The sequence below is a fragment of the Populus nigra genome, chromosome 10 (genome assembly GCF_951802175.1).
Source record: "Populus nigra chromosome 10, ddPopNigr1.1, whole genome shotgun sequence".
Classification (NCBI taxonomy): Eukaryota; Viridiplantae; Streptophyta; class Magnoliopsida; order Malpighiales; family Salicaceae; genus Populus; species Populus nigra.
Window position 1 is genome coordinate 11,570,334 of NC_084861.1, and position 11,908 is coordinate 11,582,241.

An 11,908-nucleotide genomic window follows, 5' to 3' on the forward strand; every position below is an offset into this window, starting at 1 on the left:
CAAGCTTTTATAACTTAATATTTACATGTTGCACTTCATAAATATGACATTAATTAAAATTTAAACAAATTAAACACATAACAATGTTTTTATAGAAAAAACCATTAATACCCTCATTTTTCTCTTAAAAAAATCATTAAACACTTAAATTTTTCCCTTAAATCAACCAAATAATGAACTCATCTTAGTCTTTAAGTATTTTTTGATGTTTTTGTGTTGAGAATTCTTCGTTCACTTTGCTTCAACCACCACTGTCGTTGCTGCCTCAGCTATTCTTGTAGTCCCTATAAGCAAGTTAAACATACTACATTACTATAAATTTGTATGTGGTTTGGTTGAAATCAATTAATTATTTAGGTTGAATTTAGGGTTTATGGTGAGTTTAGAGTTTGTTGAATCAATGATAAATTAGTTAAAAATACATGCAATATTAGAGTTTGTTTGATATAGTTTAACATGAAAATAAGTTGAATTAATGATGAATTGATTGTTTCAATTAATTATGTGTTGAGTTTAATTTAGGTTAATTTTCTAAATTAAAGATTTTGTGCATATTGTTGGAATCGGCTAATAATATAGCTAAATACACACACAAGTTGATGCAATAGAGTATCATGTATTTGTGTAGGGGAATTTAAGTGCTATTTGCATGGGAATATCATAAAAGATCATATTCATTTGAGATAACAAAGTTAAAACAGCCACACATATGTGTTTTGAATTTTGTCCAAGATAGATAGATGAGTCATGTTTATATATTATGGGATTACTTGAATATTGCCTCATTGAAATATTTATATTCATTTTGCTTGTATGCATGTTTTTTTTTCATTCCTGAGGCTGCTTGTTATTATGGAATATGAGAATGTATTGAGTTTAGTTGGATTTTGTTGATTGTGGTTATTGTTGTTTTTTTAAGCGGGATAAAATTTTGGGTACAGTTCCTATATAGAGGAAACTCTGTCAAAATTTTGATAAGATTGTAAATATTTTAACTCTCTAAAATCATAAAGTAAATAAAATTTTAGATCAATGAAAATTATGATTTTATAAACTTTTTCAGGTTTAAAACACGAAAATAGCCCAAAATCTTACAGTAACTAAAACGGTCTGACCGTTTTAACTACAGTCCAACCGTTTTATCAAATATCCAATCATTTCTCAAAAGGATCTCCTTGAGAATATTGTAGTTCAAAAACACAACATTTAATTAATGTCACGTTGTGAACCGCGATATCATTTGTCCAATTTAATTATATTTTGAGTGCTAATTTCTTAATTTATCACAAATACTTTTGTCTTGTATATTTTAGTTTTCGGTGTGCAGCTACGAGATGTAAAATAATCTCAATATAATAATTTAAATTATTAAATAAAATTTTAAAGTATAATTTATATTATTTTTTAATATAAGTTAATTCCCGTATAAAAGCCTATTTATAGTAGGCACCCATGTTTAATCAAATGGGGGGATTATTGTGGTTGACTCTTCAATATCCAGGGAACAAGTCAAATTGATCAGGGACCTGTAACTCGTCCAAATAAAGGTGGTGATTCGGCTTCTTCACCAGTCTGATCATAAGTAGGTCATCATTAGTACTAGTATTCATGTTAACTTGTCGAATCCCTCCTCGCTATGTATCAACCCTCCTTGACAGGCTCAGGAAACAATTCAGAGTAAAGAACGAAACATCTAAAAAACTAAGAAGACTCGTGTCTGTGAACCCACGAATTCAAACACATCATGTCTTCTCCCTTGAAGGGATTAAGTAGCTCGAAAAGGCCCAAATCCCTCCTGCAACAAGTCAGCGAACATATCAAGCTTACATTTAGCTACGTTAGACATTATCACATTAATCGAGGGGGGGAAATGAAAGGAAAGACCCAAATATATATACACGGTGGGAGAAATCGGTGGACCTTTTGGTTGCTGCAGTAAAAGACATTGCTAAAAAGGATAGTGAAAACCTAGAGGAGTGGAGGGTTTGTTAGACTGCACAAGAGGTGACGGAGTGGATAATTCATGAGGAGAGGTGAAAGGGACGGTTTCAAGGGTAGGGGGATATCCCGACAGAAGCACGCCTAACGATACCAAAATAGGGTAGTGAGAGCAGGAAGAGCCTTTATAAGCTTTCGCATTTATTTCGGGTTGTCCCTCTGAGCCTCCCTCCAAATCCCCATGCCACCACCCATCATGCAAGATTGAAGATGTGCGATTGGCCCTACTCGATGCTATGGCATTTATTGGACAGTGCCAACACCATGACCCCTTCCTTATTACACTTTATGAGATACGCAGAACAAATCAGAGGGAAGGCATATGAGCATGACTTGACTAAACCTTTCTCTTGACTATTCTTTTTTCCATTCCTTCTTGGAGTTTGGCATTTGCACTCTTCCCCATGCTCTAACATGTTGTAGGCATACATACATGCAAATGGAAAGAGAATTCAAAGAAAGAACAAAAGAACATTTTCAGTCGTAACATCTGTTGCCCTCCTCTCTCTCTCTCTCTACCTCAATTACGTGCTCTTTGTCCCCCTCCTCTCCTCTCCTCTCCTCTCCTCTCACTTTGAAGATATCAAATTAAATGAAAGAATTTCTATCCTCCTCCTCCTCCTCCTCCTCGGCTCCACAAACCAATACACATGACTAGCTGGTCTTATGATGGGTGTCCACGTATAGTCTTAAGTCAACAATATGCATCTCTTTTCTTTTCTTTTCATGCTCATACACCTCAATTTTTTCACAATGCACTTGTAATTAAATGACGATTATTGCAGTATTAGTCCTTAATTGACAACATGCACGTGTGGAGCATTTACCGAAGCTCGTCAAGATGGTGGATGAATACACTTAATGTGCATGTTGAAAATTCTTTAAATATATATACTATTGTTAGGTCTGTCACAAGAGAAATACTTGTGCACACGATCCTAGCAATTTGCTCAGAACTTGAACTAGACGCTAATAAGTTATCCTTTGACCATGAAAAATATAGATTCAAATATTTGCAATTAATTAGCAGGTCCTCTTTTCTTGAGCTATTTGACTTCACTGTGTTGATGTATACAAATAAAATAGATTTAAAAAACCCTTCAAAATAAACCTAACACAAAAACACTTTTAAAATTCAGGCTTGGTATTCCAAACTCAAAATACAGCAAGGATTCAAGACAAGTGAGCTCGGTTGTGGTAGTCCGAGCCGAACACCCTATAGCTATATGCATAAGAAAGAGACAATGATATGTTTTAAAAATTAATCGTCAAATCTTTGCAAGTGACCAGAGGCGCTCATGGACCGCTTGAAACTCATCTCGCTAGAGACTTGGTTCCAGCTTGTTAAGATATAAGAAATCTATGCCTGTCTATTTTAAAAATCCTCTATATAAATGAACCAAGCTTGGTTTTAGTTAAATGCTGCTGATTAAAATTCGGGAATTAAAGTTAAAAGCAAGTTTGTTTAAGGGATAATAACGAATTTCATAAGCCCGTGTGAAAATTAATTTGAAAGGATAAATAAATAATTTATATAAAATGTAATATGTGATCGGCGATACTCTTTTTAATATGTTTTATATAGTTAAAAACTGCAAATATAATTTATTAAAAAATTCATGAAATACATTATGTTTATAATACTTTTTATGAGATGAGTATACGAGGCAAGCATGGGCCACATGTATCACGGACCATCCTTATGGAGATTAGGCCAAGATGGTTGCACCATACATGGGTTACTAAAATTGCGGTTTGCGGCGGATTTTGAAGTGGAACCGCTTTCTTGCATGACGGTGGCCGTAGTTTGCCGGCCCCGCTGTATGTTTCTTTTTACGAGTTCTTTTTGTTTTTTTAGCCATCGGACATTGGATAGTTCAGGACTACCTGGACCTTTCTATATTACTGTATGCTCCTCCATGGCTTAATCTTGTGAAGGCTTCATTATATGATCCTCCATTGCTTAATTTTATGAGGGCTTCATGCTGATTATGTTTCTCTGGGCATACTGGCCTCTTCATCAATAAAATTGTTAAATAAAGCAGTACTACCACCACATATATGCAATAGAACACGGAAAATTTTCAAATTATTTGTAACCTGTGAATCGATTTTCAATATAATCTCTAACTAAAACTTACTCAGATGGAGCATGAGGCTTCCCTCCATTCAGCACCTTTTATGCTGGACTGGGAACAGCAATTCAGCAACTCCTTTCAATTTCTTCTTCTTCCTTTTCTGCTCAGCAAAAAATATATCACCTTGAACGCGAAAGGAGTAAAGGAAAATTCCAGAAGAAAATGCACGGTATTTTTCTTTGAGAAAGCACAGGAATATCTTGCCAAATGTAAAAAGCATAAACAAACACACAAATCTTGGAAGGAAAAAGCAATCAAGCAACACCGGAAAAGAAGCCAGCGGATGATAATCTAAATAATTTCTCAACCACAAAACTTAAAAGCTTTTCATCAGCAAAACCAATGTTTTATACCGTTTATTCCAGTTGAACAAGAGTCTCGTTAAACAAATACAAAATCTATAGGGACAAGCCAATGCAACAGGAGGAGAATAGAGCCTTCACCGGAGAGAGACTCTTAAACCACTGAAACACAAACTATGAACCAAGCTAAGAATATATTGCTAGATATTCTGCTTTACATCCTCAAAAACCTCAGCATGTATCTATGACATCAGTGAAGGAAATAGTCAGCGGAGACAATGGTCTCTCTGTACAAAGTAACATCATGTATAAACCAATCACATTTCTTCATACCCAGTTGGGTTTTTATTGGTTTCTTTCTACAGTATAGACTGGCGAACAAAATACCTACTTTTGATTCCCGCTGGATCTATTCAAACTTCCAGGTGCTTTTCTTTTTCTTCACATATTACCATCATTCCAACATTTTATCCTGTACTCTGTCTCTCCATTTCATATTGATTTCTGCATCATATCATGCATAGAATGATACAATGACCGAATTGCCACACATTCTCATCACTAATATAACATGTGCAAGTAAATTAGATCACGGGAAATCAAGAGTCTGATCTGGTAGCTGTGAATGATGAAAGAAGACCAGCTGCTTGGACAGGTAAAATATCACCAAATGTTGACATGGCAGCTGCCGATCTGTCCTTGAATATGCCTACTTGCCCATCCGTTAACATAGATCCCAATTTTAAAGTGCTCTCTCCAAACCTGCTTCCAACCTGGTCAACATGAGAAAAAAATGTTATCATAATGTTAGCTTCTCAGACAACAACATTAACCTATGTTTGTCCACCAAAAACTAAATCAAGAAAATGCCACAACAAAGGGGGAAAAAGCATGCCATCCCTCAAATTTTACATAATCATACTTGCTAGAATCCAGTATATATTTACTCACTATGATCAAATAAAGAAAATAAGCAATGGCGTAATCATCATTGATAACTTTATCTGTGGAACTACTAGTATTAACTACATAGCTTATGACTGTTTGCTTAATTAAGCTAGAATTTCTTTCCAGTCTCCCTGCCATTTCTAAGAGTGGTATTTGTCTTCTCTTCTGAAGTTTGAATGCTATACTTCCCAATCCCAAGCATAAATTCTTATTGCAGTTCCCAGGCCTTACATTGGTTGTCTTTTTCTTTTTATTTTAAGGGCACATGCTGTCAGAATGCTTCTATCCTACAGCTTTGTGGTTTTAATAGAGTATGGAATTGCCGGTAAGCTATCAGACTTCAAAGAGGCCTACCAAAAATCATGCTCCACATCTCTACAGGAACAGAGTCTGTTTGTTAGGAAGGATGGGTATGGAGGACGAATCAAAGAGTAAACTAGGAGAATGATGAGGAGAAAGGATGCATGTAAACCCATCCATCTAGTTTTTTGGCTGACAAAAGAGGGAGAGGACTGAGTCCACTTCACCCACATTGGATGGACTGTCAAAACAAGTGAGGAAGGATAGGATCTTTCCTTTGCTTCCTTAGGTCTTCATCCATCATGCCAAACATGGAATTCATCCCATCCATCCCCCTCTAACCCCTCCTAAGAAACAGAAACAGGTCTGATTAGAGAGTTATCACCACCCTTAGCAAGCACAACTTTCTTTTGTTGGTAAAATACCTTCTCTCATAAAATTTGACTGCTTTAGTCATTTCCACAAACTTTCCTTTTTACTACTTCTGCACCCATGCAGCTGATTACAAATCTAAACAAACTCCATATAAGCCCCCACCTTGAAGTAAAAATTCTCCTAGGTAACCAAGTGGACTCAAGTCACTTCTCCACAGAAACTATCTGTTTTTCCTTGTCCTAATCATGTATTAGGCCTCGAATCCAAACCTTTTCGTAACAAACCATTACATCCTTGAAAAGAACACGATGGCTTTCAATTTTTTTGCCAGAAAGTAGCCTTGACTAATGATTACAGCTTTTAGTAGCCATTTCAGAAGCTGAAAGTAGACCACTTCTGCATTCCTGATCCAGCTAGAACTATAAGCCCTCAAGCAAATCTTTAAGCTTTGAATCCATAGAACCAAAACGCATCCGAAAGTCAGTTGAGCATACAAGACACTGTAGACAGCACTACCAATCATCTACAGCCATCATAAATCAAATTAGATATTTCACTATTCTCCAGAAGATATTTAATTCACCAAACATGGCACTTCTCCATTGTGTCATTAAACTTCAAATCAAACAAAAAAAATGTTATTTCTGCTAATAATTCATTCTTACATAAACCCAGTATCAGCTACATCTACAAAATTATGCTCTCATAATTTAATAACAACTAGGCTTCTTTTCTTCCTCTTCTCAGTAATATAATAATTGAAAAGAAAAATAAAATTCAGGGACACTCATCTTCTGAATCTCAGACCTGTCTGGCCATGATATAGAAAGGCAAAAAAAATAAAAATAAAAGCTTTACCTGCATGAAAGACTTCAAAATTGGTGTTGCTACACCAAAACTAGAGTTTTCATCGAAATCAATATTTCGAGAAAGCTCTTCATTGGTATAAGCTTTCCAGGAACTTCTAGAAGAGATATCATCTGAAGTTGCTCGAAAAGAAGTCTTTGTTGTCCCTCTTGAAGACAATGCTGGCGTGCTGGACAAGTAAGAGGAAATTAGCTGCATTGGACAACTAAGAAACTAGAAGAAAATACCAATTACACTTGAAATAATTGAAAAGGTTATTCAAAAACAGAAGACACTGAATTAATGTCATGTACAAATGTTTGGTGGGCATGATTTTCAAAGAAATGTGTTTAAAACATCAACCTGATTGGAAGGTATTTAAAGCGAGGAACAGTACAACATCTCATGATATTTGACTCTGGATTGGATGGTAGTTTTTGCATAGCATCAATATACATCCGGTTTAGTTGCACAAAGAACCCCAAAAGGACAGCATGTCGCAAGTATGACTGCCTCTCATTCTCCCACAAGTATGGCTCATACCTAAACAAGTAAAAAATACAACAAAAAGAATCATAAAATCAGACAAAAGATATTCTATTATGCCATAACTCCTAAACACGATGGGAAAATGAACTACTACTTCAATGGTTCAAAATGCAAATGGTATGCAGAGATACACAAGGAAAGAAGTCCCCTGAGAGCACATCAGCGCACATGTAGAAGGGACAGCATGCAACTAATATAAGATTGGTAGTTCCCAAATTTTTATCATTAGCTGAGACCTTAACCTATATAATTTATCAGAGACCAGGTTGTTTGCTTTATGGCCTCAACACTTGACCTTATAAGGAGAATGCCAACTGTGACTCTTAAGCCATAAGATGGTGACAATTCCCATGAATGGATTAATCAATTAAGGGCATGCCATGTGCACAGAAATACACACAACCTTTAGACCTAGAAGACAGAAGCCCAAGGTTGTACTTGTTTGAAAATTTTCATGCTTTCTTTTTAAATTAAGGATGAAAAGGCTTACGTAAGCCAGTCTATGGGATCTAGCCTCTGTGAAAAACAGTTAATTAACCCATCAATACGCTCTCTAAAGGCCGACTTCTTATGGCTTTGCTCCTGCTTACGCCTGAAAGGAATCTTCACCCTTGGATTTCTAGATATCTCCTCATTAATATTGCAATCACCCCCAGATAGAACATCAGCAGCAAATCTCAGGTCTAACAGAATTTGAAGAACTCCTTTCTCTGACACTTGAGACTGATGAGACTCACTGGAGGAAAGGAAGTCCTCATAAATTTCAATAACCTGCAAGAAGTATACAGTCAGCACATACAAAGACGATGGGAAATGCCATTGGTCAATTTTAAACTAAACCAGTTTTCTCTTGCCATCCTAAGCCACCACTTAAAAAAATAGCAAGCAAGGAAAAAAAAATAGACCCAAAAAACCAGCTGTTTAACAAATTCTAGCAGTGCAAGTAATCATGAATGTTTGATATTTACAATGAGATCCAAGAAAAACGAATGATCAGCAGGCAAGGAAAGAAATTATTAAAAGATGAAAACACTGTAAAACAACACCAGCATATGAATATACCAAGTACCAACCTAGATTGTTAATGAGGAATAAGGATGAAAAAATGGCCTTATAACTTCTATTTAAATAATAAACAATAACACACAAAAAATAATAAAATAAGCTTAAGATTTAGAATATGGCTATAAATAACACATACATTACCACATTGAAATAGAATTTGTGGAGGAAGTAAAATCAACAATCCAGCCCAGTTACATACCTTCTCCAGTAGTCTTGAAGCAAATTTTTGCAGAATTGATTTGTCCAGAACATGACCTCCAATTCTATGGATTTCTTCACATGCCCGAAATAGAAATGTGATGATATAGAGTGAAGGTATGGATGGTAGTGAAATTTTAATTTCTGACTGGTTCTCATCAGATTGTTCTTGCTTGACTACTGTCTCTTCCCAGCCCTGCTCACATTCAGAGGATGACAAAGCTTAGCATGCTTGCAAACCAGACAAATTGTGCAGTGAACAGAAAACACAAGAACTATTTTTTATAACAGCACACATCCATTTAAGATGCTTAACAGAGATACAGAGAACATCAAAACAAAATATAGGGCTAGAATGGTAACTTGTCAAGCATACACTACATACCCTCAAGGGAATTGTTGCCGATAATCCATCATCTTTTCCAAGATCCAGAGAAAGAATGGTTGAAAGCTCATCAGATAACCAGGATATCCATAAGATATGAGCTCTGATGCAAAGATCCCTCATGGTTCTGCCTAATTCTTCAAGTTTAGGACTTGCACTTTCATTTGCTCCAAGTAAAGCAGAGGCAGCAGATGAGGTCTGTCTTTTAGATCCAGTGGGAAATTGCCTGCCAGGACTGTCAGGGATAGGATAGTCATTAGCAACTCTAGATTGCCTCAATACAGATGGTAACTTGTGAAAAACTGCAGCCATAGTATCTTCGGCCCAAAACCTTGGAGAGCCCAGTATCACAGGAATGTGTTTTGAGTGGTTTTGAAATGCAAACAAAAGTCTCCCAATGTAAAGAGATTTGTCAACAACCATGGCAGGAGAAACTGACTGACCAACATTGTTAGCATTCCCCATTGTAGCATATAAACTATCAAGCTCCCTCTTGAGTTCTGTTAATATAGTTGAAATGCTCTCATAACACTTATCCTGTAAAAATGGTGCCAAATCATTTAGCCTGAGAGCTGCTTTTGGAGATTCTAAGAAATTGAGCAGGTCCTCGAGAACACTTTGACAACAACTGTCCACTGCATCTCTGATACGACTAACTTCAGGACCAAAGAACGCATTGAGACAACTATGAAAATCATTCTCTTCAGGCGATACCTTATGACCAGAACCTAGACCAGACTTCTTTGCATTGGGTTCAATAAACCAAACCCCACCACCAGTGCAAGGTCTGTTCAAGCATGCCTGAAAGTCAATCGGTTCACCAGGAGTCTCTCTGACTGCACAAATGGACTCTCCCAAATTGATGCCTCTAACCAAATCCTCAAATCGTGATGTGATTATAGTTTTCATCCTCTGAACAAAAGCACCTTCAAATATCTCATCCCAGAGATCCGAGTCATCTTCTAAAACTAACTCTCGGATCCTACTCCAAGGCAACTCAATCTCAGACCCAAAAACACTCTTGAGCCAATCCAAACTTCCCTCCAATACTTGCTTACTACCCATGGTCTCCCTAATCATCTTCTCAGCCACCGCAAGCTCTCCACCCGTGGCAATCGCATCAATCAAGAACCTCCCATTAATCTTACTCAAAATCTCTCCGCCACAATCCCTCAACCAACTCAAACAAGTCCTGGCAATATATTCTTTATCTAGAGCAACATTCACAGACTCGAGCTTTTCCCTAAACAATTTCCACAATCTCACTTCCTCATCTGGATTCGGAATCCCCCCAAACAATTGGGAAGCGGGAGGAGAACCTAAAATAACTTTATAAAACAAAGGCATGTCATTCAAAACTTGCAAAAACAACTCTCCTACTTGTCCTACACTAACTTGAATTATCTTTAAGACTTCACAAAACACAAAAACGACAACCTCACCACTGACATTATCATTTTTTACATCAACCCAACCGAAACCCCCTAATTTTTGTGAAATCCATGACTTTCTGCTATCAAGAAACAAACTCAATACCTGATCAGGCTCCAATTCATCAATCACTGCTGCCGCAGCCAACGCATCCGCATAACCCCCAATTCCCAATCCTTGATCTGACAACCTCTCGCGACTTTTCTGTGAAATCTGCACTTTCAAACTCTCCACAATCTGCCATTGATGCTGCAAGAGTGGGAAATTCGACAAGATCTTATTATAATCACTACTCATCAACGTATTCTGCACGTGCTTTGCACGTGTGTACCTCCCTGCTGCCTCCAAAAACATGAATTCGTCCAAGCATCCCCAGATATTCTCCGGGGTATCAACTAAATACTTGACCCGACACGCGATCCCATAAATTTTACCACGCGTAGGGCTAGGGTTTGTGAATTTGGGGGTTTCTGATAACGGAGAAGCAGAAAGGGAGCGAATGTTGATGTGAATCGATGCGATGTTATGCGAGATTGATCCACAATAGGATTTCATGAGAACGATAGAATCGGCCGAATCAATTAGGTCACGATATCGGTTACCGACTAATTGACGAAGCTCTTCTTTCTTTTCTTCGATTTGCTGTCGAGTTGCAGATTCGACATTGCGGATTTCGGATATGGTTTTTGAACGGAGTAGCGATTCGGCGTCCCGATAGCCTCCGCCGCTCAGCGTGGCGGCGCGGTCGTCGGTAGCGGAGGGTGTAGATACTCTCATTGTTTTGGATTAATTTTACATGTAGGGAGAGGAGCAGTGTCCAGAGAAGAGACAAGGGTGGTGGTGTAATTTTCTTTTTTTTAAGATCTGGAGGGATGTGAGATTTAAGATTTTGTTTGTGTTTACTATTTATCGTGAAACTGTATTTACTGAAATGACCCTATTCTGATTTAATTCCCTCCTTTTTTTCTCTCTCATGTGACGATGTAGAAAGTAAATAAGAAAACAAAAGGGTCTAAATTGCAATTATCCATTGTAATTTAAAAAAATTATCATTTATATCATGATTTTATATATGCATTAATATTTAATTTTCTTCTAAAATTCTTTTTAAAAAATATCAAATTATCAAAATTACTGCCATTGTTTTTCACATGACAAAAAAGTTATTGAAACTCAAAAGTAATCAGCACAAGCACCTCTTTGCCTCTTCATTTGTACTCGCTCCCGCCACCCTCTGAAGAACCACCATGATCGTTACAGTTACGATCGTTAAAGTGGCTATCAGATGCAAACACCCTCAATAGATCAGTACTCTTTCCGTCACTTTGACGTTGGACCAATCTATCACTAACCCTTCCTCGGACATGACTCAC

At 37.0% G+C, this 11,908-nt stretch overlaps 1 protein-coding gene across 1 annotated transcript; it reads right to left on the minus strand.

Annotated features, from left to right (window-relative positions):
- Nucleotides 1-4,460: 4,460 nt before the first annotated feature.
- Nucleotides 4,461-11,408, minus strand: LOC133705167 (conserved oligomeric Golgi complex subunit 1-like). Its single transcript, XM_062130292.1, has 6 exons — nucleotides 9,105-11,408; nucleotides 8,721-8,915; nucleotides 7,947-8,227; nucleotides 7,271-7,450; nucleotides 6,920-7,097; nucleotides 4,461-5,211 (listed from the first exon to the last, which is right to left on the minus strand). Exons 1-6 carry the CDS (start codon nucleotides 11,310-11,312, stop codon nucleotides 5,038-5,040), a joined length of 3,216 nt encoding a protein of 1,071 aa, XP_061986276.1. The 5' UTR covers nucleotides 11,313-11,408; the 3' UTR covers nucleotides 4,461-5,037.
- Between the last annotated feature and the right edge of the window lie 500 nt (nucleotides 11,409-11,908).

Excerpts from the sequence above, each read along its gene's own strand:
- LOC133705167 (XM_062130292.1), bottom strand. The coding sequence starts at position 11,312 with ATGAGAGTATCTACACCCTCCGCTACCGACGACCGCGCCGCCACGCTG. Across the intron at positions 8,228-8,720 it reads CTTCAAGACTACTGGAGAAG|GTTATTGAAATTTATGAGGA; the intron begins GTATGTAACTGG and ends TACTTCTTGCAG. Across the intron at positions 7,451-7,946 it reads GATCCCATAGACTGGCTTAC|GTATGAGCCATACTTGTGGG; the intron begins GTAAGCCTTTTC and ends TTACTTGTTTAG.